We start from the raw sequence: 27865 nt of genomic DNA, 5'->3' as shown, positions 1-27865 counted from the left end.
AATTTATCCAAGACAATCTCCTTGATTATTGCAATTAATTATAAAAAACCAATGTCTTTTATCTACCAAATCAACTAAATTAAAAAAAACAAAAAGCCTTTCTGGCAAGTCCTCAGTTCAACAAACTCCAGATGGCCTGTTATCTATTTTTTGAGCACACAAAGTGCCTCGTTGAGCAACTTGTAATGTTGTCTTGGCCCTACATACATTCTCTTCATGCCACACTCCTGGAAAACAGTAGAAGGTGAACTTTATTTAGCTGTTTCAGCCTTCCTGGAAAGATGCCTGTATATCTTACTATAGGAAACGCGGGGGGTGGGAAGCGGGGCGTGGAATGAGAAAGAAGGTCCCAAAAACTGAGTAACGGTGTTGGCAGGCGCCTGGATTTTCTGTGCGTGAGCTCGGGATCCAGGATAGCTGAGCTAACCCAGAGGCAGAGGCAGAGGCAGGACCCTCGGGGGTGGACTGGGGGGCGTGGTTAGTTTTCAGTTAACATTGAATTCTACCAGGAAGAGAGGAAATGAGGCCAGCCGATTGCGCTAGTCGTTGCTGTGCTGGCTGTTCAGCACGCACAGCAACTTTTCACCAGGGACGGATGCTGCTTCATAAAGAGCATGATCTCGTTAGCAAAGAAACCGCCCTCCCACGTTTCAATCTTTCTTCAGCAGTCTCCCACCTCCAGGCGTACCCCTAAATGAGAGGCAGGGACAATTTCTAAAACCACCAAAATCTTAACTCGCAGTGCGAGAAACTACGAGTCCCAGGATGCAGGGCTGCCTCGGTCCCAACGCCGACGGTATCCACCAGAGAAACTACAAATCCCAGAATGCAGTGCTCTCCCGGACTCCCGAGAGCCTCTCTAAGGATGCGTCTTTACAGCAATTGGATCAGGGTCTGCGCTGCATGCTGGGAATCCAGAAGAGCTAGACTCGGATTGGTCGAAATTTGCTGGTGGCGTTCATAGGCTGGCCTACTATAGGGGAAAAGAGTAGGGCGCTACGCACTACCTCCAGACGGAAGTGGACGACACACTCTGCGTCCTCGCCTTACCAGGTACGGATCTCCCGCGCGTCGCAGAAAGCGGCTCTGACCCAGCGGAAGTAATTCTTTCGACTGCCCCGGAACCCACCGGAGCAGGCAGCTGGGGGCGGGGGGGCGGCCCTGGGATAGGGGCTGTGGCAGTACACGGGGACCCGGCTGCGGTGGCTGCGGGACTGACGAGTGAGTCTCGGGCTGGGGCGGAAACGGAGCTCCGGGTAAGGGTGGAGGGCGAGGGAGGCCGAGACGGGACGAGCTCGCAATCCCACTTCCCACCCCTTCCCTTCTGGGCGGGGAAGGAACGGAAGCTGTTAACCTCCCTGGGCCTCCCCAGCCCCTAGTTTGGGGGAGGGGAAAAGAGGGCGGCGGGACCTTTCCTGGCGCCGCTCGGTGGGTTTGGAAAGAGGTGGAAGGAGGGGCAGCAGCCAACGAGACTGGGCCTTCTCCGGGCTGAGCGCGGGTGGGTGGAGTTAGGAGCATGGTAGCCCTGTCGCTTTTCCTTTCTGCTTGTTCCTCGTGTCTGCTCAGATTAGTTATTTTCTTGAAGTCAGTCTCTAGCCCAAGGAGAGGTCTCTCGCTTCTTCTAGTTGCAGTACCCGAGAAGTTTACCTTCTGGGTAACTTGTTAGGTGATCTGTGCTCGACTTCATGAGTTGGGGATTTCGTGCATCTACTGCCCGTCTAGTCTTGTCTGTAAGGAGGTATCTAGTGTGAAATACTGTGCCCATTGAGTTTCTCTTAAGGAACTGAGATCTGTTTAGTAACATATAACTGTGGAGTTTGTGCCATTTAGAGTGAGCATTTCTACCCCACATTGCTTTTAGTGTAGAAAACCGAAATTCTTTTTTAGGGGGCCGGGGGAGACAGACTTGCTCTTGTTGCCCAGGTTAGAGTGCAGTGGTGCGTTTTCGACTTGCTGCAACCTCTGCCTCCCAGGTTCAAGTGATTCTCCTGCCTCAGCCTCCCAAGTAGCTGGGACCAAGGCGCATACCACCACGCCTGACTATTATTAGTAGAGACGGAATTTCGACATGTTGGCCAGGTTGGTCTGGAACTCTTGACCTCAAGTGATCCGCCCCCTGTCGGGCTCCCAAAGTGCTGGGATTTACAGGCATGAGCCACCGCGCCTGGCCTTGAAATTCTTTAATGTCTTAAAACCTCACTTTCTCACTTTTTAACTGCCATATTTGCTTTTTTTCTTTTTCTTTCTTTCTTTCTTTCTTTTTTTTTTTTTTTTTTTTTTTTTTTTTTTTTTGAGACAGAGTCTCACTCTGTCCTGAGGCTGGAGTGCGGTGACCTGATCTCGGCTCACTGCAACCTCCGCATCCGGGGTTCAAGCCATTCTCCCGCCTCAGCCTCTGGAGCAGCTGGGATTACAGGCGCGCACCACCACTCCCGGCTAATTTTGGTTTTTCGGTTTTTTTTTTTTTTTTTTTTTTTTTTTTTTTTAGTAGAGACGGAGTTTCACCATGTTGGTCAGGCAGGACTCCTGACCTCAGGTGATCTGCCCGCCTCAGCCTCCCAAAGAGCTGGGATTACAGGCGTGAGCCACCGCGCTCGGCTCCATATTTGCTTTTTGATCCCCGAAAGTTGTTTCCTTTTCTATTCAGTGACCCAAAATGACATATGTCTGATCTCATTTACATTATAATCATGTTGTTGAAACGTAGCAGTTTACATGTGGATTTATTCATTCTGGAGATACAATGGCAAGGAAACAACTGTGGTACGTACTATAATGGATATTTATTGTTTCTTGCCAATGATGATTTGGGGTCCCTGTTTAATATTAAGTGACTGTTCCTCTTTTTCTTAAATACGAAATTTGATAACTACCATTCAAAAAATATACGTGTATGCATTGCCAGATGGTAATTCTGTAATATAATAGGCACTAGTTTACAGCCAGAAGTTATAGTCAGTCCTATACATCAAGTTCTAAAGTGATATTTAATTGTTTAAATCTTCTAGAATGTTTATCTTGGTTTTTTGGGTAGATTTTTTAGTACTGGAAAATAATCAGGGAAATCTTTGCTCTTATGCTTATATTTATTTTTGAGTCAGAGTCTCACTCAGTTCTGCACTCCCAGGCTGGAGTGCAGTAGCACGATCATGGCTCACTCTAGCCTCAACCTCCTGGGCTCAAACCATCCACCTGCCTCAGCCTCCCTAGTAGTTGGGACTGTAGGTGCCCACCACGACACCCAGCTAATTTTTTGTTTTGGGGGCTCAAGTGGTCTTCCTGCCTTGGCCTCCCAAAGTGCTGGAATTACAGGCATGAGCCACCAAATCTGGCCAGCTGTGGTCATATTTATGTGTTAATGCATTTCAGCTAAACTGCTATCCTAAATTCTTTACTGTTCTGTTATTAAGAAAGAAAAAGCCCATCCAGTAATGCCTGAATTTCAAGCCTCAGCGATTAGGAAAATGATAGTACATTCACTCAAGAAATATTTATTGAGCATTTACTAAGTGCCAGGCACTAATCTAGGCCTGCTGTCGAGGAACTTGAGGAGAGAAAGGATATGTCTAAGTAAGCGAGTATAGTTTCAGGAAGTGATAAATGTGAAAAAAATATAGCAAGGTTAAGGGTTAGAGTGACTGGGATGGGGGTGCCTAATTTTGGTAGGATCATCAGGGCAGGAAGACCTCTCTGAGGAGTTGATGTTTTACCTGGAGACGTAACTGATGAGGATGTAAAAGCTTTTCGGACAAGAGCAATTACAAATGCAAAGACCTTGAGGTAAGAGTGAACTTGACCGATTTCGAGGAATACCAAAAAGGCCAGTGTGACTGGAGCTTAGTGAAGGAAGAGTGGTGGGAGACAAGATCAGAGTGGTAAGTAGGGAAGTAAATCAAATGTCCAGTTGAGATATGGTAGCTTGAACTAGAAGTGTAGAGTTGAAAGGGAGCAGTAGTCTGATTTGGAATGTAATTTGAAGCTGGAGCCAAATGGGTTTTGCTTTCTTCCCAGGAACAAAACGAACAAAAAAATGTTTTTTGAATAACCAATCACTTTTCCAAGAATCTGGGTAAACAGCAGTGCATGTACTGAAATGGGGAAGACAAAGAAGGGATCATCAGTTTCTGAGACTGATAAATCAGAAGTTCTATATGGGACTTAGTTCGATAACTAGTAGACACCTGAGAATATGTGCAGTAGAAAAGTTGGATATTCACGACTGGCACTCAGGAGAAAAACTAGGGAGATGATCTGGGAGTCATATTTTATAGATGATAACCTGTGGTCTGGAGGACATCAAATAGAGAATGTTAAATGGAGAAGAAGGCAGATGACTGGGAGCACTGCAGTCAGAAGAGGAGCATACAGTAATGGAAGCAGAAAAGCCAGGAGTGTGTGACATCTGGAATACTAAGGAAGAAATGTTTCAAGATGGAGGGAGTAGGCAATTGTATAAAACACTGTTAAATGAGGATTAAAAATTGACCATGTGACCAAGTGAAGTAGTTGAAATTTGATAAGAACTCCTAAAATGGACTGGTGGGCCAAAGGGCTGATCAGAATAGGTTAAGAAGTAGATGGTAGATTGGTGTGTGGATGGGAATAATGGCCATAGCAGAGTCTTTAGTTAGGTGAGGGGATATCAATCATTGCTTAAGTGGAAAGATTGACCTTTAGTAGGAAGGACAGTTTTTATTCAATATTTGAAATAGGAGGGTGGACAAAATATATAAATACAGGAATGCTGAAGATAGACAAGGCAACTGAAGTGATTGGTTTCAGTTTATTATTTTTAGCCTATCTTTCGAAAGGTTCTGTTAATTATAATATGTAAAATCTATGATTAATACACATATGTTGGGAATATCTGCTCATAATTTTAAAACTGAAACAAGGGGGTTTGGAGATATTATTTGGGAGAATAATTGGGTCGTTTGCAGGGGTGAGGCAGACAGAACATGCAGTGCTCTGGAGCCCTTAAGTTCTGTGTTGTGGGAGGGCAACTCTGGGTAATAAACATGGGAAGCTGAGTTACAGGTGATTGTCTGGGAAGGATGAATTTCAGATGGATTTAGTGTTGAAATAGTAGAGCCAGAATGGACTTCTCGACATAATTGAGTCCAATTCTCTCATTTGGAAGATGAAGAAATAGAAGTCCTGTCACTTAATTTATCCGAGTCTCAAGATAGAAATGTCTAATAGAGTAGAAATTCAGATGTGGAGATGGGTTCTGGTCTATATAAGGTAGCCATTGATTTTCATTCAACCGGGCTAGTTCTTAATTTATGATAAGAGATAAAAGCTGTGGACCTTCTCATGCCTCTTACTCTGAACTGCACATAGGCACAAAATCGTGCTTACAGATTCAAAGGTTTGGGATTCTGCTGCTTATCTGTGAACCTCGAGGAGTGGGGGACTGCAGATTAAGAACCTGCTAGAACAGAGTCAACAAGTTAGAACCACAGGCCACATCTGGCCCACTACCTGCTTTTATACTACCCGCAAGCTGAGAATGGTTTTTAAATTTTTTAATAGTTGGACAAAAATTCAAAGTAAATGTGTATTTTATAACACGAAAATTATAGCCCGGATGCAGTGGCTCACGCCTGTAATCCCAGCACTTTGGGAGGCCAAGGTGGGCGGATTACCTGAGGTCAGGAGTTTGAGACCAGCCTGACCAAATGTTGAAACCCTGTCTCCACTAAAAATACAAAAAATTAGCTAGGGGTGGTGATGCATGCCTGTAATCCCAGCTACTCGGGAGGCTGAGGCAGGAGAATCACTTGAACCTGGGAGGTGGAGGTTGCCGTGAGCCAAGGTTGCACCACTGCACTCCAGCCTGGGCAACAAGAGCGAGACTGTGTCTCAAAAAAAAAAAAAAAAAAAAAAAGCAAATTATATAAAATTTACCTTTTTTTGCCCATAAATAAAGTTTTGTTGGATCATAGCCACGCTCAGTCGTTTGCATCTTGTCTGTGGCTGCTTTTGCACTCAGTGGCAGAGTTGGAGTAGTTGTAACAGAGACCTTATGGCCTGCTAAGCGAAAAATACTTTCTGGCCCTTTAGTGTGTCAACCCCCACACTAAAAATGTAAATTCCAGGATACGGGTGGAGGAGAGGTTGTTGGATTTATTTTGTCCACAGATTCCTCCCAAGCATGTAGAGCAGTGCCTGGCACACGGTAGGCCCTCGATACATATAGAAATGAACCTCTGGTTCAAAAATAGGATAATGGCCAATGTTTTAATGTGTGCTAGGCAGTATTCGAGTGTTTTTATATGTAAAGCCATTTATTATTCAGAACAGCTCTGTGAGGTAGATGCTGTATTATCCTCATTTTACTGTTGAAGAAGCTAGGCAAGGAAAGATTTAGGTTAGTTCTCCCACAGTGACATAGCTAGGAGTTGACTGATTTTAAGCACTGCATTACATGGAGGGCTGAAATCAAGTCTTCAGAAATGATAGAAAGCAGCAAAAGGATAGATAGGAGTGATGAAACAGGGTAATGTAGCAAAGAAAGAATACATTCTTCTGTAGTGTTGTTTACTATTATATTAGGCATTCAAGACCCACGTCTTGGGCTATGTGTGGTGGCTCACCCCTGTAATCACAGCACTTTGGGAGGTCAAGGCAGGAGGTTTACTTGAGCTCAGAAGTTGGAGACCAGCTTGGGCAACACAGGGAGACCTCTACTAAAAAAAAAAAAAAAAAAAAAAAAAAAAAAAAAAAAAAAAATATTTTAACCGGGCTTGGTAGCAGGCTACTCAGGAGGCTAAGGTGGGAGAATCCTTTGAGCTCAGGAGGTTGAGGCTGCATGGAGCCCCGCCACCAGTGTACTTCAACCTGGGTGACAGAGCAAGAACTTGTCTCAAAAAAAAAAAAAAAAAAAAGACCCATGGCTGGTCAGTATCTCAATGTGTGCTCCTTATGTATCACTGTTCCCTTCTTTGATAAAGTCCAACTTCCCAAACTCTCACCTCTTTTCCTATCTTCCTACACTCTCTTCTTGACTCACTCCTCTGGCCAGACTGGTCTCCGTGCCATTCTCCCTCCATAAAAAGCTCTTCCTTCAGATATCCGTGACTCATTCCCTTGCTTTCTTCAGATCTCTGTTAATGTTAGTTCTTCGCCATGCCGTATGTATTATTTTGTTTTGGTTTTCTGTCCCCACCATTCTTCCCATTCGGTTGGAATCTTTGTTATGTTCATCTCTGTCCCCAGTGCCTAGGTGAGCATCTAGCATACTAACCCTTGGTAAATATTTATTGAATGAATGAATTTGTAAACTGATTTCCAACAACACTAAGTTAAATTGTGTGCCCCACGCTGTCTGACTCAGGTCATACTGTTCACTGTGCCTGGATCTCCCTCTCTTTCCAGTTTTGCCTGGTAAAAATACCTCTACCCATCAAGACCCAGATCAAAAGCTACTTTCCTTTTATAGCTGTTCACTTAACAGATCTTCTGTTGGAGATTTGTAGTCTCATATTTCCTTTCTTTGGGACGACCAACTCTTACTCCTCCTCTGTTAGCATTTGCATAGCTAGAAAATTTGGGTTAATTTTATTACCAATGTCACTTTCAAAAGCTTAATTAGGCAGAAAACCATCCTAGAGTGATGATATCTTTGGAGTTAAGGTAAAATAAACTTCAGAAATGCTATCATTTTTTAAAAATTCTAGCTTTAATATAACCTACATACTGTAAAATGCTAATTGTACCATTTAGTTTTGACAAATGTATAGCAAGACATTTTTATCACTCCAGAATGTTGCTCTCTAATCACCTGCTGAGCTATCACCCTTGGTTTGTTTTGCCTGTTCTATAATTTTATATAAATCGGATAATACAGTGTATACTTTTTTGTTTGGCTTTTCCACTTAGTGTAATATTTTTATATTCTTCCATGTTGTATCAGTAGATCATCCCTTTTTGTGAATAGTACTGCTCTGTATGAATGTACCACAGCTTATTTATCCATTCTCCTATTATGATGGACTCCCCATCAGCAGTGTATGAGAGTTCGTTTGCTCCACATCCTCTCCAGCCTTTAATGTTCACTGTCTTTTTAATCTTAGCTATACTGGTGGCTGTATAGTAGTATTTCGTTGCAGTTCTGTGTTTCACTGATAAGTAATAATGTTGAGCACTTTTTAAGGTGTTCTTTCAATTCTTCTGCCCAACTTTAATTGGATTTTTTATTGACATGCAGGAATTTTTTAATTTATTCTGGATGCAAATCCATTGTCAGATATGCGTTGTGAATATTTTTTTCCAGTTCGTGGCTTCATTTTTTTTTTCATTTTTCTTTTTGGTTTTTGAGGATTTTCTTTTTTTTTGGTTTGTTTTTGAGACAGAGTCTTACTCTTGCTCAAGCTGGAATGCGGTGGAACCATCATGGCCTGCTGCAGCCTTAACCTCCTCGGGCTCAGGTGATTCTCCCATCTCAGCCTCCCAAATACCTGGGACTACAGGTATGCACCACCATGCCCAGCTAATTTTTCTATTTTTTATAGAAACGGGGTTTCACCACCATGTTGCCCAGGCTGGTCTCAAACTCGTGGGTTCAAAACAGTCGGCTTGCCTTGGCCTCCCAAAGTGCTGAGATTATACGTGTGAGCCATGGTGCCCAGCTATGGTATTTGATGAACAGAAGTTTTGTTTCGGAGAAATCCAGTTTATCAAGTTTTTCATTTACAATTTGTGCTTTTTGCATCTTTTCTGAGATTTTTGTTTTGTTTTGTCTTGTTTTGTTTTTTGAGACAGAGTCTCGCTGTGTCGCCCAGGCTGGAGTGCCTGGCTGGTCTCAAATTCCTGACCTCAAGTGATCTCCCTCCCAAAGTGCTGCGATTGCAGGTATGAGCCACTGTACCTGGCTGCTGAGAAATCTTTGCCTACAGTGAGGGATGAAAATAATTTGTTTTCTTCTAGTAGCCTTATTTTGCATTTTAAGTTGAATTCTGCGAACCATCTGAAATTGATTTTTGTGTATGGCTTAACAGTGAGCTTCTTGTCCATATGCATATTGTTCCAGCTTCCTTTGTTGAAGAGACTGTCCTTTCTCGCCATACACTTTGACTCACTTTTCAAGTATAAGGATTCAGGAAATCTGTGCTTATCTTTTTTTTTTTGCCATTTATAAGTTGATACGCAACAACTGTAGCCCACCAAAATATAAATAACTGAGAACCGTCATTCACTATCCAGGGACCCACTTAACATTACTGTGATTACCTGTTGCAATCCACACTACCATATGTAATACTTTTTTTTTTTTGAGACGGAATTTCGCTCTTGTCACCCAGGCTGGAGTGCAGTGGCGCAATCTCGGCTCACTGCAACCTCCGCCTCCTGGGTTCAAGCCATTCTCCTGCCTCAGCCTCCCGAGTAGCTGGGATTACAGGCACCCACTACTACACCCGGCTAATTATTATATTTTTCGTGGAGACAGGGTTTCACCATGTTGGTCAGGCTGGTCTCGAACTCCTGACCTCAGGTGATCCACCCCCTTCGGCCTCCCAAAGTGCTGGGATTACAGGCGTGAGCCGTCACACTCAGCCCCATCAAGTATTTTTATACCTGTCTAAGCTAGTTGTATTCTTTTTTCTGCTATTTTCCAGAGTTCATGGATTTTTTACATTTGGCTCTTTAATCTGTAGTGTATTTTTGTGAGTGATCTGTTCTAACCTTATTTTATCCAAATAAATAGCCAGTGTAAAAAGACAAAAAGATATAAAGAACAGATTTTGCAGCAGTGTCTGTTATCTACTTAGGTAATTCAAGTAAATCAACTGAAAAACTATTAAAACTAATATCAGTTCTGCAAAAAAAATGACGGGATACAAAATCAACTTAGGACATTTTAAAGCTTTTAGCAACACCAGCAATAGCCTTTCAGAAAATATCATAGTAAAACCGACGGCATGCATAATGGAAACTTAAAAGTACCTAAAAGTAGACCAAACAAGAAACATGTGAGAATAAAATGGGGACTTACCCAACTATTCCTGTACAGAATATAAGTCTAGAAATTCATGTAGCAATATAGAATATGATAAAGGTAATATTTCAAATCAGAGAAAGGATGGGCTATTCAAATATCTTATATTCATACTAGATTCAACACTTAATTTCAGTGTAGGCCCTAGGCTCACCTAGATTTTTTAAGTATTTGTTATTAAACACAAACATACACAAAAAAACTTTAAGAGATTAATGTTTATATGTAACACCCTAAAAGCATAATGACGTCTCAGGCCATTGTTCATGCTCTTTCTTCTGCCTAGAACTATTCTCAATCCAACGGTTCCCCTATGACTGGCTTTTACCTGCCCAATTCATATTTCCAGAATTTAGCTCTGTCATGGAATAGATGTTCAGGCTGAAATTTTTGTCTCCTCAAACTTAGATTTCTTTAGATAACTTATGGATTAGCTCCAAACTTAATCATATTTTAAATATTTCTAACTTCTACCTAAGAATTAGGAATTTTAACTCTTAATGTTGATTTTCCCTTTCAATATTGGGAGAAAGGGTGGGTCTCCTCTTCCTCTCCTTAATCTGTGTTGTATAAAATGATGGAATTGATTTACTACATTAACTCTGTAGAGAAACTGTTGCTACCCAAAGGGCTCCTAAGATGTGACTTTGCATTGTTGCTTAGCTACTGCTAGTTAAATAAACATCCTAAATGTTTTATTCTAGAGATTTTCCAGATAGAAGAGTTGGCCCTTGAAATTCTTGTACTTCGAGCTTTCTAGCATTTTTTTTTGTTTGTTTTTTAAAAGAGTATTTACAAAGCAGTATAATGAAAAGAAAATAATAATGGCTTTCATGAATTTTTAAATTGCATAGTATCATAAAATGACAGTACTATTTTTAAATTTTAGAGAACTATTTGAGGATTTACATCAGTAGCTGTTGGGAATTGTGGCAATTAAGTTTAACTGGAGCCAGAATTTTTTACTGTGGTAGTAGGCAATAATGGAAGGAGTGGAATGTGGGCTGTGAAGTCAAACCTACCTAGGTTTAAATCCTAATGCTGCCACTTAAGCTGTAGAAGCCTTTAGCAAGTAGCAGACTCTTCCAGTGTTTCTCATCTCTAAAATCAGAATAATTCCCTTGTGGAAGAGTTGTTTTTAAGTAAGATAGGCCAGGCACAGTGGCTCACACCTGTACTCCCAGCACTTTGGGAGGCCGAGTTGGGTGGATCACTTGAGGTCAGGAGCTCAAGACCAGCCTGGCCAACGTGGTGAAACCCCGTCTCTACTGAAAATACAAAAATTAGCCAGACATGGTCCCATGCACCTGTAGTCCCAGCTACTCGGGAGGCTGAGGCACAAGAATGGTTTGAACCTGGAAGGCAGAGATTGCAGTGAGCCAGGATCACGCCACTGCACTCCAGCCTGGGCCAAAGAGTGAGACTCTGTCTCAAATAAATAAGATAATGTATGTAATGCATTTAGTACAGTGTTTACCGCTTATTAGGCCTGCAAAATGTTCATCAGATTTAATTGTTAATGCTGCCTGTTTTCTCTGCTTTATCTCAAATTAGAAATGGTACTTTGGGAGGCTGAGGCAAGTGGATCACCTGAGGTCAGGAGTTCAAGACCAGCCTGGCCACCAGACCATGGCGAAACCTGGTCTCTACTAAAATACAAAAATTAGCCAGGCACGGTGACAGACTGAGGCGGCAGGGGAGGCTGAGGCGGGCAAATCATTTGAACCTGGGAGGCAGAGGTTGCTGTGAGCTGAGTTAGTGCTACTGCACTCCAGCCTGCACTCTGGCTACTGCACTCCAGCCTAGGCAACAGAGCAAGACTCCCTCTCAAAAAAAAAAGATGGTACTTTGAATATCTGTCTCCATGCTTAGCAAGTGTTTTAGACTAAGATTTGATTTCTGCTCCTGCTCTGTCACTACCTGAAACAAATTGTTTATCCTCTCTACATGGATGACATTATTCAAACCTGAGGCATTAGAGAGGTTACCTGCAAGTTCCTTTTATGCGTTGAAGTGTTATGGTTCATTTTCTTGACCCTTCTCTTAAGGCCAGAACTAAAATTTGTCAGGAATTTCTTGGAGCACGATAGTTAGGAAATGCTTTTTTCCTGTTAATGATGTAAATAAGAGTATCAGTATGAATGAGATCCTCTGAATAAATACTGTAGTATGTTACTAAAATGCAATTACTGAGAAAGTGAAACCATTTCCTTTAGCAATCATGTTATTTTGTCAAATTTATAATTTCTCAAAAAATTGTACATTTTTAACTATTGTTAAATTTCAAAACTTAGCCTGTATATGGAAGAGATGGAAGCATAAAAATATGTATGTGTACTTATCTAAGTAAAGAGCAAGACTTCTCTTTTTTCTTATTTATTTATTTTAGAGATAGGATCTCTATTTTCTTTATTTATTTTAGAGATAGGATCTCACTATGTTGTCCAGGCTGGTCTCAAATCTCCTGGGTTCAGGCAGTCCTCCTGCCTGGGCCACCCAGAGTGCTGGGATTACAGGTGTGAGCCACTGCACCCAGCCCTGTCTTTTTTTATTCTCATGGAAGTTACTTCATGTCCTTGGTTATATCATGCCATTCATTCAAGCAAATATTTGCTTATTGTCTACCACTGTGTACTAAATACAAGATCCAGAACTTGCTGTGTCCTCACTGTTTTAAGTCAGTATGCATCATCCTTCCAGCACGTGTACCATAGCAAGGTGTACAGAGGCATTGCTAACCTCAAAAGTTCACTTGAGCTTTGGTGTCCAGGGATTTTCTTGGGGTTTCATTCTGTAGACATGATTGATGAGTCATAAGCAACAAGGCTGAGCTCAGTCTTCAGCACCCCTCCAACTGGAGGTCATGTTGATAACAAAAAAGTCACCTCAAAGCTTTCTGTCCTGAGTCCTTTTGTTAGTTTAAACTATCCAAAGGCCCACTATGAGTTACGTGGTTAACATAAACTACCAGGACCCATGAAGAATAGCAAAGACTTGTATCACTAGGGAAATTCCAAGGATTTAGAGGCCACCTCTCAAAATGAGGATCAAAAACCAGCCAAATTCTTTATTATACAACAGGACCCATAGTTTTGTTTGGATTTTCGACAGAGGCCTTTATCCAGAAAAAGAATAAAAGACCTCTGCCTTACAACACCTCAGCATGGCAGTTTTTTCTTGATAATTATGTTCTGTGTATGTATTTTAATGGATGAACATTTTTACATGTCTGTTACTTTTAACATGTCACACTTTACAACCTCTTCAACAACCCCACCCCCAGTCAATTTATAATGATTATATGTTATGTTTCTATTTTAAGTAATCTTTCTCCGATTCAAAAGTGCCAGCTGATCAAGCTCGCAAAGCATTTTGGTATTCTTCAATTGATTTTATAAAAGTGCAGTGTTTTTGCTGTAGGAATGGTGAGCTCATAATGTAACCAGGAGGGAGAGTTCTTAAACTTTTAACACCAAGGACATTAAATAACAGTGAGTGAAAACTTGTCTCTTGCAACATTAATCTTAATATGATATTGTTATATTTTCAGGAAACTACTAAAGTTCCTGGGGAAGCAAAGTAGAATTTCATAAGAACAAAATGGGTAAGCTAAAGATAATTAATTTTATGTTTTAACTAGTAGAAACTCGACTTTGTTTCAAAGATCTTTAAAATTCAGTGAACACAAGTAAAATTTCAGTAGACTGAAATTAGTTGACCACATCAACAGCTTATGTTTACTACACAGTCATGCCCTGCATAATGATGTTTCAGTCAGTGTTGGACCACATGTGTGACATGGTTTCATAAAGATTATAATAGAGCTGAAAAATTCCTGTGGCCTACGGTGACATCTTGATGATCTTGTCTTTGTGTAGGCCTAGGCTAATGTGTGATTGTATCTTAGTTTTTAACAAAAAAATTTAAAAAGAACAAAAATTACAATTTTTTAAAATAGAAAAAAGCATATAGAACAAAGATATAAAGAAAAATAGTGCTGGGTACAGTGGCTAACGCTTATAGTCCAGCTGCCTGGGAGGCTGAGACGAGAGAGTTGCTTGAATGAGCCCAGGAGTTCGAGGCAGAAATAAGCTATGATTGCATGACTGCACTTCAGCCTGGGCAACAGGTAAATTCACTGTAGCCTAAGTGTACATTATTTATGAAGTCTCTAGTAGTATAGCAATGTGTTAGGCCTTCACATTCACTCACCACTCACTCACCAACTCACACAGAGCAATTTCCAGTCCTGCAAACTCCATTCATGGTGAGTGCCCTATACAGGTATACCTTTTTAACTCTTTTATGCTATATTTCTACTGTACCTTTTCTGTGTTTAGACGCACAAATACCATCATGTTACAGTTGCTTATAGTATTCATACAGTAACATACTGTACAGGTTTGTAGCCTAGGAGCAGTAGGCTACACCATATAGCCTAGGTGTAAGTACACTCTAGATTTAGTAAGTACACTCTTAGGATGTTTGCATCATGACAAGATTGCCTAATGATGCATTTCTCGTCTTGGAAGTTATCTCCATCGTTAAGCAATGCATGACTGTATTCCTGACAGGCAGATTGGTAATAATATCATGCTAACCCCAATTTGTGATTTTTAGTGAGTGATTTTACCTTAAGAAATTTGAAACTCTCCCGACAAACATAAAATGGTTTCTGTTGCCAAAAATATTACAAGCATAAATTGAAATAATAACCATTTTTATTTTTCTTTTTTGAGGTTGGCAAAAACTGCTAAAAATCTATATGCTTGAGTAGTCTGTAATTTAGAAGCTACTTACATCTTTATGGGTCCTCCTGCTTTTTATGAAAAATTAGACAAAAAAAGATACTAACATAGCTTTCACCAGATTGTTAACGTTTTACCAAATTTGCTTTCATGTGTGTGTATGTGTGTGTGTTCATATTGTAGAGTTGGCAAAACTCCATCTCAGTCCTCTTAGGGTCCTGGCTGGGTCTGAGAATTAAATCGATGTAACATAGATGAACATTTATTACATAACATAAGATGACATAACATAGATGAATATTTATTACAAGTTTTACATGGAACAGAAGCCCTTTTTTAAAAAACAAAGACCAAAGCCAGGCATGGTGAAGCACGCCTATTTCCCAGCTACTTTGGAGGCTGAGGCAAGAGGATCTCTTGAACCCAGGAGTTGCAGGTTACTGTGAGCCATGATTGCGCCACTGCACTCCAGCCTGGGTAACAGAGCAAGGCGCTGTCTCTTAAAAAAAAAAAACCATAAATAAATAAGTAAGTAGTCCGGGTGCAGCGGCTCATGCCTGTAATCCCAGCACTTTGGGAGGCCAAGGCAGGTGGATCACTTGAGGTCAGGAGTTCGAGACATCCTGGCCAACATGGTGAAACCCCGTCTCTACTAAATACAAAAATTAGCCAGGCGTGTTGGTGGGCGCCTGTAATCCCAGCTGCTCAGGAGGCTGAGGCAGGAGAACCTCTTGAACCTGGGCGATGGAAGTTGCAGTGAGCCGAGATTGTGCCACTGTACTCCACAACAAGAGTGAGACTCCAACTCAAAAAATAAAAATAAATAAATAAATAGGTGGGTGGGTGGGTGGGTGGGTGGATGGATGGATGGATAGATAAAATTTTTAAATGATCATACTGCATTAACTTGTCTCTTTAGTCTCCTCTAAATAGTTTTCTACTTCAAAGACTATTCCTCAATTTTAATTTGTCTGGTTGTTTTCTTGTGATTTGATTCAAATTAAACATTTTTGGCAGTGGGAGCACGTGAGTGATTTTGATATTAATTTTAATTTTAGAGATTTCTGAATTAATTGTTTAACAAATGGATATTTGTGGCTGAACAGTACTTCAGCTTCATCCTTCTTTCTAGGGCTTCCTAAGTTCTTAGAATAAACCTTAAGCTATTTTATTTCACATGTTAATAATTATAAAAATTAAAATTCTGTTACAGTACAAAATTGTAAAAATTAAGGAGATTCTTACTTGCATATGTAACTTTTACTCTATATATATCTAGCTACTGTGACTGAAGCCGGTACAGCAGCAATGGCGGTAGCAGAGTAACATCTGTGCACTCTGTCTCCTCATATCAGCTTTGGGTTTTTTTAAAGACCAATATTTTGTCCATATTAATTACTTTTAATGCATGCATTTAAACTGAGTATTGTTTAAATGCATACTTTTTTTTTTTGAGACGGGGTCTTGCTCTGTTGCCCCGGCTGGAGTGCAGTGGCGCAGTCTCGGCTCACTGTAAGCCCCGCCTCCTGGGTTCACGTCATTCTCCTGCCTCAGCCTCCCGAGTAGCTGGGACTACAGCCGCCTGCAACCACACCCGGCTAATTTTTTTTGTATTTTTAGTAGAGACGGGGTTTCACCGTGTTAGCCAGGATGGTCTCGATCTCCTGACCTCGTGATCCACCCGCCTTGGCCTCCCAAAGTGCTGGGATTACAGGTGTGAGCCACCACGCCTGGCCTAAATACGTACTTGATCATTATTTTTAACCATCAAGTGTGAAATGCTGAGTAAAAGAAGTCTTGTCTTTTAGAACTTAGGGCTTGTCAAAGGAAGTCGAGCTCACATGGCATATAAACACTGATTTATAAATCTGCTATAAATCTTATTTCTAAAAATGAATATTTCAGGTGATAGAATTAAAGTCATACTATTTAAATATTTTATCCTAGTCTTCAAATTTGAATGGGCTGCTTTGGTTACAAAACAACTGTTAATACCTCCTCGAAAAATACTAGTGAATTTTCACTGAAGTAGCATTCTTAAATCTACAGTTTATTCTGATATTGGAAGATGTTGATAGAGAAATATAAAACAAGGAGTTAAAAACTATTAATGTCTTGGTGACTATTATAATACCTTCCAGAAATGTTTCTGATGTGAGTTCTTCAAATATTAACTTTGTTAATAAATCTGTTTATTTTTTATTTTTATTTTTATTTTTAGATGGAGCTTTGCTCTGTCGCCCAGGCTGGACTGCAGTGGCGTGATCTCGGCTCACTGCAACCTCCACCTCCGAGGTTCAAGTGATTCTCCTGCCTCAGCCTCCCGAGTAGCTGAGATTACATGTGTGCGCCACCACGCGCAGCTAATTTTTGTATTTTTAGTAGAGACAGGCTTGTTTGACCAGGCTGGTCTTGAACTCCTAACCTCAGGTGATCAGCCTGCCAAAGTGCTGGGATTACAGGCATGAGCCACTGCACCCAGCCAAACCTGTTTAGTTTTAGTACATTGTGTGATTGAAAAGTTGTTTCACTACTTACTTTACTTTAGATGGAGAGGAGAAAACCTATGGTGGGTGTGAAGGCCCTGATGCCATGTATGTCAAATTGATATCATCTGATGGCCATGAATTTATTGTAAAAAGAGAACATGCATTAACATCAGGCACGATAAAAGCCATGTTAAGTGGCCCAGGTAAGCACAGTTCTGTCTTTTTCTTCATGTATTCACTTTTAATGTTTGATGGATGTTTTTAAGTTGAATTAATGATTCAGCATTTAAAGAGAGAGAATAAGTCTTCTAACATTGTTGTATGATTATGTTTTTGTTTTTTTGTTTGAGAGAGACAGAGTCTTATTCTGTTGCCCAGGCTGGAGTGCAATGGTGCAGTCTCAGCTCACTGCAACCTCCGCCTCCTGGGTTCAGGCGATTCTCCTGCCTCAGACTAGCTGGAATTACAGGTGTGTACCACCACCCCGGTTAACATTTTTTTTTTTTTTTTTTGGAGACAGAGTCTTGCTCTGTTGCCCAGGCTGGAGTGCAATGGCACAGTCATGGCTCACTGCAACCTCCACCTCCCAGGTTCAAGTGATTCTCCTGCCTCAGCCTCCTGAGTAGCTGGGATTACAAGCGTCCGCCACCACGCCTGGCTAATTTTTGTATTTTTAGTAGAAATGGGGTTTCACCATGTTGGCCAGGCTGGTCTCAAACTCCTGACCTCAAATGATCCACCCGCCTCAGCCTCCCAAAGTGCTGGGATTACAAGAGTGAGCCACCACGCCCGGCTTTAACTTTTGTATTTTTAGTAGAGATGGGGTTTCACCATGTTGGCCAGGCTGGTCTTGAACTCCTGACCTCAGGTGATCTGCCTGCCTCAGCCTCCCAAAGTGAGGGGATTACAGGCATGAGCCACCATGCCTGGCCTTTTGCATGATTATGCTGCACTGGGAAAAAAATTGATTTCTGCCATTTTCTGTTTTCAGTTATTTATCCTATAAGTTTCAACAAGACTGAATTGATTTCCCTACATTAGGTTCCATAGTCAGCCCTTTTTTTTTTTTTTTTTTTTTTTGAGATGGAGTCTCACTTTGTCACCCAGGCTGGAGTGCAATGGTGCCATCTCGGCTCACTGCAACCTCCGCCTCCCAGGTTCAAGAGATTCTTCTGCCTCAGCCTCCCGAGTAGCTGGAATTACAGGCGCCTGCCACGACGCCTGGCTAATTTTTTGTGTCTTTAGTAGAGACAGGGTTTTCACCATATTGTTCGGACTGGTCTGGATCTCCTGACCTCAGGCAGTGCACCTGCCTCAGCCTCCCAAAGTGCAGGGATTATAGGTGTGAGCCACTGTGCCCGGCCCTTAGCCTTTTAACCACGGACTGGTGATTTGTGTTCCTAGCTAGATAAAAAGTTTATCTATACAAGTTGCTACCTTCCAAATCTCTATTCTTTTTTTTTTTTCTTTTTTTTTTTTTTTTTTGAGACGGAATCTTGCTCTGCCGCCCAGGCTGTAGTACAGTGGCATGATCTCTGCTCATTGCAACCTTCGCCTCCCAGGTTCAAATGATTCTCCTGCCTCGGCCTCCCGAGTAGCTGGGACTACAGGCGCCCACCACCACGCAAGGCTAATTTTTTGTACATTTAGTAGAGACGGGGTTTCACCGTGTTAGCCAGGATGGTCTCGATCTGACCTCGTGATCCACCTGCCTCAGCCTCCCAAAGTGCTGGGATTACAGGCGTGAGCCACGACACCCAGCGCAAATCTCTATTCTTAAAATTATTTTCTTGAAGTAAAATTCACATAATGTAAAAGCAGCTGTTTTAAAGTGTACAATTTAGTGGCGTTTACTACATTCACAGTATTTTGCAGCCATCATCTCTATCTAGTTCCAAAACATTTTATTACTCCAAAAGCAAGCTCCATACTCATTAGCTGTCACTATCCCTTCCCATTCTCTACCCTCAGTGTCTGACCACCACCAGTCTGCTTTCTAATTTACCTATTCTGGACATTTTGTATAAGTTGAATCATACAGTATATGGCCTTTGGTGTCTGGCTTTTGTTGTTTTTCATGTTTTCAAGGTTCATTTATGTGGTGCATGTACAGCACTTTATTCATTTTTATGGCTGAATAATATTCCATTCAGCCAGATGTGAATACACCACAATTTGTTTATTCATCAGTTGATAAATATTTGGGTTGTTGACACATTTTGGCTACCATGAATAGTTCTGTGAACATTTGTGTACAAATAATTGTTTGAATACCTGCTTTCAGTTCTTTTGGGTGTCTTCTTAGAAGTGCAGTTGCTTGATCATATGACAATTCTCTTTAACTTTTGGAGGAGCCACAGAACTGTTTCACAATGGCTGAATTGTTTTACATTTCTACCAACAGTGTCCTAGGGTTCCAGTCTGTATACATCTTGGCCAATATTTGTTATTGTATTTTTTTTTTTTGAGACAGTTTCGCCCTCATTGCCCAGGCTGGAGTGCAATGGTGCAATCTTGGCTCACTGCAACCTCCACCTCCCAGGTTCAAGCGATTCTCTTGCAGCTGGGCTTACAGGCATGCGCCCCCACGCCCAGCTAATTTTGTATTTTAGTAGAGACGGGGGTTTCTCCATGTTGGTCAGGCTGGTCTCGAATTCCTGGCCTCAGGTGATCTGCCCACCTCAGCCTCCCAAAGTGCTGGGATTACAGGCGTGAGCCACTGCACCTGGCCACTGTCTTTTTTTTTTATTACTGCTATCTTAATGGGTGTGAAATGGTTATCTGGTGGGTTTTTGTTTGTTTGTTTGGTGGTGGTGGTGGTTTTTTCAGATAGTCTCACTCTGTTACCCAGGCTAGAGTGCAGTGGCACAATCTCCACTCACTGCAACGTCCACCTCCCAGGTTCAAACGATTCTCATGCCTCAGCCTCCTGAGTACCTGGGGTTATAGGTGCACACCACCATGCCAAGCTAATTTTTTGTATTTTTGGTAGAAATGGGATCTCACTATGTTGGCCAGGCTGGTCTTGAACTCCTGGCTTCAAGTGATCAGCCCACCTCGGCCTCGCAAAGTGCTGGGATTACAGACGTGAGCCAACACACCCAGCCTATCTGGTGGTTTTGATTTGCATTTCCTTAATGACTAATGATGTTGAACATTATTTAATACACTTCCTAGACATTTTTGTGTCTCCTTTGGAGAAATGTCTATTCAAGTCTTTTGCCCATTTTTGAATTGGGTGGTTTGTATTTTTGTTGTTGAATTGTGAGAGTTCCTTATTAATTCTCAGTAGTAGACCCTTATCACATACATGATTTGCTAATATTTTCTCCCATTCCGTAGATTTTTTTTTTTTTTTTTTTTGAGACACCTGTTGCCCAGGCTGGAGTGCAGTGGCACAACCTCGGCTCATTGCAAGCTCCACCTCCCGGTTTCATACCATTCTCCTGCCTCAGCCTCCCGAGTAGCTGGGACCACAGGTGCCCGCCACCACGCCCAGCTAGTTTTTTTGTGTTTTTGGTAGAGATGGGGTTTCACTGTGTTAGCCAGGAAGATCTTGATCTCCTGACCTCATGATCCACCCATCTCAGCCTCCCAAAGTGCTAGGATTACAGGCATGAGCCACCGTGCCTGGCCAGTCTTTTTTTTTTTTTTTTATGGTGTCATTTGAAGCACATTTTTATTTTTATTTATTTATTTTTAAAATTAATTAATATATTTATTTATTTTGAGACAGAGTCTCGCTCTGTTGCCCAGGCTGGAGTGCAGTGGTGCAGTCTCGGCTCACTGCACCCTCCACCCTCCACCTCCCAGGTTCAACCAATTCTCCTGTCTCAGCCTCCTGAATAGCTGGGATTACGGGTGCCCACCACCACACCTGGCTAATTTTTGTGTTTTTAGTGGAGTTTCACCGTGTTGGCCAGGCTGGTCTCAAAATCCTAGCCTCAAGTGATGCACTCACCTTGGCCTCCTAAAGTTTTAATTTTGAAGTGTGATTTATTTTTCCTTTGGTTTTTGTGTCATATATAAGAATCTGTTGTCAAATCTAACCCTGTGTTTTCCCTTGTGTTTTCTTATAGGCGTTTTTGGGTTTGGCTCTTAAATTTAGGTCTTTGGTCTTAAGTTAATTTTTGTTTATGCTGTGAGGTAAGAGATCAGCTTCATTCTTTTGCATGTGGCTATCCCACTACCATTTATTGAAGAGACCGTTTCCCCATAGCACCCTTGTTGAAAATCAGTTGACTGTAGATATGTGTATTTCTGGGCTCTCAATTCTATTCCATTGATCTATATGTCTGTCCTTAATGCCAGTACCACACTGTTTTGATTACTGTAGCTTTGTAGTAAGTTTCAAAATCAGAAAGTATGAGGCCTCCAACTTTTTTTTTCTGTTTCAAGATTGTTTGGGCTATTTGGGATCCCTTGCAGCTCTTTCTGGTTTTGTCTGTTGTTTTGTTGTTGTTGTGAGGTTTTTTGTTTGTTTTTGAGACAGGGTCTTGCTCTGTTGCCCAGGCTGGAGTGTAGTGGCACAAGCCTTCCTAGGCTCAAGCAATCCTCCCACCTCAACCTCCTGAGTAGCTGGAACCACAGGCATGCACCTTTTTTTAAATTGTATTTTCTGTAGTGATGTTGCCCAGGTTGGTCTTGTACTCCTGGGCTCAAGCAGTCCTCCCAACTTGGCCTCCTAAAGTGCTGGGGTTACAGGTATGAGCCACTGTGTGTGGCCACAATTCTTTTTCTATGCTTTTACTATGGAGATTTTAAAACCTACTCAGAAGTAAAGAGAACTGTGTAATACACCTCCATGTGCCCATCATCCGGCTTCAATAGTTATTAACATTTTGCCAGTCTTTCGCTCTATCTCCCAGGCTGGAGTGCAGTGGCACAACCTCAGCTCACTGCAACCTCTGCCTCCCAGGTTCAAGCGATTCTCCTCGCTCAGCTTCCTGAGTAGCTGGTATTACAGGCATGCCGCCACCACGCCCAGCTAATTTTAGTATTTTTAGTAGAGATGGGGTTTCACCGTATTGGTCAGGCTGTTCTTGAACTCCTGACCTCAAGCAATCCACCTGCCTCGGTCTCCCAAAGTGTTGGGATTACAGGCATGAGCCGCCATGCCCAGCCTATTTTGCCAATCTTAAATTGTGTCATTATCCCTACTTTTTTGGAGTATTTCAAGCACATGCCTGATGTTGTGCCATTTCACTTGCAAAATCTGCAATAGTTCCCCTGCATCTTTTCTTTTATTTCCAGGCAGGCCATTAATTTTACAGAGAAGCAAGGTCATTTGTATGCTGTCCATATTTCATATTGAATTATATTTGAGTTTTATTCTGTAAACTCATAGTTAAAATTCCAGAGACTTGATTAGACTCTGATACATTTTTCTAAGCAAAGGATACTTTGTAGGTAGCACTCTTGTATTCCTGTTGTATCACGTCTTTTAGCAGTGTCAGGCTTGATCAGTGGGTTCCAGGTTGTCAGGCTGATTCATCCATTAAAAAATCACATTCATTGTGATTATTGTTGAGATTTACTTTGAGATTACAAAACAGCGACTTTCCAATTCTGTAAAATTTTTTGCATTTATTAGCTAAAATTTTTCTATATTATTTGGTTACATTGAAATACAGTGTATATGGGAAAGACGATAAAGACTTGATTTTTTTCCTTTTAAATATAATTTTTCAGAGTAATGAATTGGTTCTTCAGCATCATCCAGTAGTAAAGAGTGTTTTGTTTTTGTTTTTGAGTGCATGTCACCATGAACTCATGACTTTATATTTCATGTTTTTGAGTCTTGCAGTCATTCTTACTGGTGCTCAGATTGTTCCATTTGCTTCATTTTTATGTCAGAAAGAGCCACATTGTGTTAGCTTCTGTGTCCTTTTGACATGGCTCCGTTAGTCTTGAATAGCTATACTACTTTCTGTAATAAGATTTCTTAGGCGTGTTATGAACATTGTTCCTCAATCCCGAAAACAGCTGTTTCTCAAAAAATCCCTGTTTTGTTTTAGTAGAAAATGGTATTTTGGGGGCCCCAATCTGGGTGCCAACAATACTCATTGCTCCTTGGTTGAATTGTACCCCCAACTCCTCATACACACACACAACATGGCTCTGATGAATCTGATGAATTGCTTTTGGGCTTTTCCACAGCACAATGCAAGGAAGTACTTTAAGGGGAAAAAAAATCACAAATGCCAACAATTTTAATTAAAAATTAATTTTATTTTATAACAGCAGGCTAGAAACAAAGAGCTTTTGCTTTTTATAAATTTGATCTTTAAACACAAGATTTTTATCTTGGAAAGATCAGAAAACATTCAGCCTCAAACTACTGTTTGCATGAAAAGGAATGAAGTACTGATAACATGCTACAGTGCGTATGCACCTCGACAGCATGCTAAGTAAAAGAACTCAGACACAAAATATCACGTTTGTATGATTCCATTTATATGAAATATCCAGAATAGGTAAACCCATAGAGACGGAAAGCAGATTGGTGTTTGCCAGAGGCTGGGGGGATGGGGAAGATGAGGAATAATTGCTTAATGGATTACCGGGTTTTAATTTGGGATGATGAAAATGTTTTGGAACGAAATAGAAGGGACAGTTGCACAACATTGTAAATATACTAAATGCCACTGAATTGTACACTTTAAAATGGTTAATTTTATGTTATATAAATCTCACCTTTTAGAAAAATCACTGATGTTTGTCTAGTATCAAAGTCTTAATAAGTGCCTATAGGCAATATTTCAGACATGTATTTAAGAAAAGGAGTTCTAGTTATTGGCAAACCAAAATTTACCTCATTGTTGTGAATTATTTGCTGAGTCCTGCTGTACTCCTTTCTTCCTACTACAGTATACCCCCAACCAACAGATATATAAAAGGCATTTTGTATATATTTTAGTATTTTAAAATACTATATTCTCAACGTATATTTGTAGATGTGAAATGCCTTTTATATTCAGCACACAGTGCTAGTACTAGTACTGCTAAGAAAATATTTTATCCCTATGTGTAAAGGCTAAATGATACAACCTTTGTGTAGCTACAGAAATTTTGAAGAATGACTGAAAAACTGTTTATGAAATGCTGTTAAACAAAGGAAAATGTCTTGTGAAGAGATCTCATTAACATGATCATATTTTGAAAAACTGAAGGAGGAAACAATGGAATTCCTTTCCTGAAATGTTTCTTTTGCTTTCTTGCTTGCTTGCTTGCTTGTTTGTGACAGGGTCTCTGTCTGTTGCCCAGACTGGAGTACAGTGGCGCCATCATGGCGCACTGCAGCCTCGAATTCCCAGGCTCAAGCAGTTCTCCCACCTGAGCCTCCCCAGTAGCTGAGACTACAAGTAGGTCTCCCAAAGTGCTGTGATTACAGGCATGAGCCACCATGCTCAGCCCATTTCTTTTAAGTAGTATTTTATTATTTTAGGTAAACAGTTAAATAATTTAAATAGGTTTTTTGTTTGTTTTGTTTTATCTTTTAAGACGGAGTCTTGCTCTGTCACCCAGGCTGGAGTGCAGTGGTATGATCTCAGCTCACTGCAACTTCCACCTCCTGGATTCAAGTGATTTTATATATTCACTAATTCTCAGAAATGCCAAATCAGAAAACCTGTTATTTGCTCTGACTTTATTTTTACATGGCAGTTCAGTACAACACAGGGATCCTGATGATCCATAAAGACTTGATTGCCTGGATTGATCTTTTTTAAAAATGATTTTACTTTTTCATCCTGCACACCAGTCATACCACCAGGATTCTTAGGAAAAGCTACTTAAGTTTCCAACCCACAGGGAGAGAATTAGAATTTTAAAATTCAGTCCTGATGGATCTCAAGTACTATCTTTTTTTTTTTTTTTTTGAGACGGAGTTTCTTTCTTGTCGCCCAGGCTGGAGTGCAATGGCACAATCTTGGCTCACTGCAACCTCCGCCTCCTGGGTTCAAGAAATTCTCCTGCCTCAGCCTCCCAAGTACCTGAGATTACTGGCACTCGCCACCACGCCCGGCTAATTTTGTATTTTTAGTAGAGACGGGGTTTGACTATGTTGTCAGGCTGGTCTCGAGCTCCTGACCTCAAGTGATCGCCCACCTCGGACTCCCCAAAGTGCTGGGATTACAGGCGTGAGCCACCCCACCCGGCCCTCAAGTACTATTTTAGTAAAGGTTTCTTTAATGTTGGCCAGGTGCAAGTGGCCAAGCCTATAATCTTAGCACTTTGGGATTCTGAGGCAGCGGCATCACTTGAGTCCAGTAGTTCAAGACCAGCCTGGGCAACGTGGCAAAACTCTTGTCTCTACAAAAAATACAAGAATTACCCAGACATGGTGGCTCTCACCTGTGGTCCCAGCTACTCCAGGAGGCTGAGGTGGGAGGATCACTTGAGCCCAGGAGGCAGGGGTTACAGTGAGCCGCAACCATGCCACTGCACTCCAGCCTGGGCAACAGATCAAGACTCTGTGTCAAAAAAAAAAAAAAAAAATTTTGTTAATATTAAAAAAATCAGAATTCCATAATTCATTTGGTGCTAATTGAGGTTATTTTAATGATGATTAGTTTGCTAGGGCTGCCATAACAAAGTACCACCCCTGGATGGCTTGAACAACAGAACTTTATTTTCTCACAATTCTGGAGTATAGAGGTTGAAAGTAGAGTTGGTCTCTTCTGAGACTCTCTTCTCTCTTGTACATGGCCATGTTCTTCCTGTCTTCACACAGTTTTCCCTCTGTGCCCATCTCTGTCTAGATCTCTTAAAAGAGAATACCAATCATGGCCGGGCACGATGGCTCATGCCTGTAATCCCAGCACTTTGGGAGGCTGAGGTGGGTGGATCACTAGGTCAGGAGTTTGAGACCAGCCTGACCAACATGGTGAAACCCCGTCTCTACTAAAAATACAAAAATGAGCCGGTCGTGGTGCTGCACACCTGTAATCCCAGCTACTCAGGAGGCTGAGGCAGGAAAATTGCTTGAACCTGGGAGGTGGAGGTTGCAGTGAGCCGAGATCCCGCCATTGTACTTCAGCCTGGGTGACAGAGCACGACTCCATCTCAAACAAACAAACAAAAAAAAACACCAATCATATTGGATTGCCACCCTAATGACCTCTTTTTAATTACCTCTTTAAAGAACTTATCTCTAAATACAGCCACATTCTGTGGTACAAGGGGTTAAGATTTCAACATATGAATTTGGAGGACACAATTCAGCCAATAACATACATAATTCTTTTGTTTTACAGGTCAGTTTGCTGAGAACGAAACCAATGAGGTCAATTTTAGAGAGATACCTTCACATGTGCTATCGAAAGTATGCATGTATTTTACGTACAAGGTTCGCTACACTAACAGCTCCACCGAGATTCCTGAATTCCCAATTGCACCTGAAATTGCACTGGAACTGCTGATGGCTGCGAACTTCCTAGATTGTTAAATAAAATAAATTATAATAAACTGTTAACTCTTTTCAGTATTTAATACCTGTAGTTCAGTTAGTAACTTTTTCATATATAGCATGTTGCCTGTGTGCAGTTGAACTATATAAAGTTCATTGCAAAGCAGATTATCTTCTGTTTTTTTGCATAGCAATCAAAGTTGAAATTTGTTTGCTACATCAACAAATTAAGGACATTTTCACAAACTGAGAAATAAACAAATATGCCAATTCGTAGGTGGTTTTGCCTTATCCTTTGAATGTGACTTAAAATCAGCAATGATGATATAGTAAATACTGAAATTTAGGTGTAAATGAATATGTTCTACAGGGTAATAATGAGGCTAAGCATTTTTAGTGGTTTTTTAGAAACCTAATCTTATAGCCGCCATTAGCATTACTAGAGTTATGCAAATAATTGCATTATAAACATGTTTATAACTTAGCCAGAACATTGATTTTTATAACTCTCCAAGTATAAGTTGAAATTCCTTAAGTCTTTTGATAAACTGCAGTATTCTTTAAGTGTACTTTGTCCCTTTGTTTATTGCTACAATTTAAGAACTTTATTTAAAAACAATTTTGGAAGGTTACTAGGTACAGCTTTTGCAGAAGAAACTGAACTGTAGCCAGATGGTCAACAAGTAAACTACATGACTTAGAGTTCTTGTGCATTATACATTTCAGGTAATTCAAAGCACTGTATTTGCATTGACTATAAAGCGTCGTTTGCAATATTTATTCTTCCTTCATAGTCCCTTGTTGTGATTATACTTCCAGTTGTTTAAATGTGTTTTAAAAGACCCACTATTAACTTTATTCAGATCTTAAAAGCTACACCTTTCTGAACTATTCCAGTCTTTCTCCATCCAATTAGAATGTTACGGAATAACATGTGAAGAGATACAGTGAAAACCTTATAATGCATTGAAGATATCCTACATGAATTATCTTCTATTAAAATATGTCCCAATAAATATACGTATAATCAGTGGGTCTTCTACTGAAATCAAGCTCATTCAGCTTTACTATTAAGCAGCCAAAAAAATTTTTGAAAAAATATGACAGCATCATTCCTTATGCATGGGAAAAGAAGCACTGGAGATGGGTTTAGTATGGTCTTTATCTCAGAGGTAGAACAAAGTTGTCATTATAGGGTCTATAAACTTAAGTCTTAAGC

At 40.9% G+C, this 27865-nt stretch overlaps 1 protein-coding gene across 16 annotated transcripts; it reads left to right on the top strand.

Annotated features, from left to right (window-relative positions):
- Positions 1 to 550: 550 nt before the first annotated feature.
- ELOC (elongin C) lies at positions 551 to 26922 on the top strand. 16 transcript variants are annotated; one of them, XM_063642846.1, is made up of 6 exons: positions 1383 to 1428; positions 1924 to 2079; positions 2708 to 2763; positions 13551 to 13604; positions 17297 to 17440; positions 26495 to 26922. In XM_063642846.1, exons 4-6 carry the CDS (start codon positions 13601 to 13603, stop codon positions 26683 to 26685), a joined length of 339 nt encoding a protein of 112 aa, XP_063498916.1. In that variant the 5' UTR covers positions 1383 to 1428; positions 1924 to 2079; positions 2708 to 2763; positions 13551 to 13600; the 3' UTR covers positions 26686 to 26922. The 16 variants fall into 16 exon arrangements, with proteins under 16 accessions (XP_055142514.1, XP_063498913.1, XP_055142515.1 ...); XM_063642843.1 differs by lacking the exons at positions 1383 to 1428; positions 1924 to 2079; positions 2708 to 2763 and adding exons at positions 1016 to 1053; positions 8767 to 8856; XM_063642842.1 differs by lacking the exons at positions 1383 to 1428; positions 1924 to 2079; positions 2708 to 2763 and adding exons at positions 1021 to 1221; positions 8767 to 8856.
- The last annotated feature ends 943 nt before the right edge of the window (positions 26923 to 27865 follow it).

Source organism: Symphalangus syndactylus, chromosome 7 (genome assembly GCF_028878055.3).
Source record: "Symphalangus syndactylus isolate Jambi chromosome 7, NHGRI_mSymSyn1-v2.1_pri, whole genome shotgun sequence".
Taxonomy (NCBI): Eukaryota; Metazoa; Chordata; class Mammalia; order Primates; family Hylobatidae; genus Symphalangus; species Symphalangus syndactylus.
The sequence above is the reverse complement of the archived record's forward strand: the minus strand, read 5'-3'. Positions and strand labels throughout refer to the sequence as shown.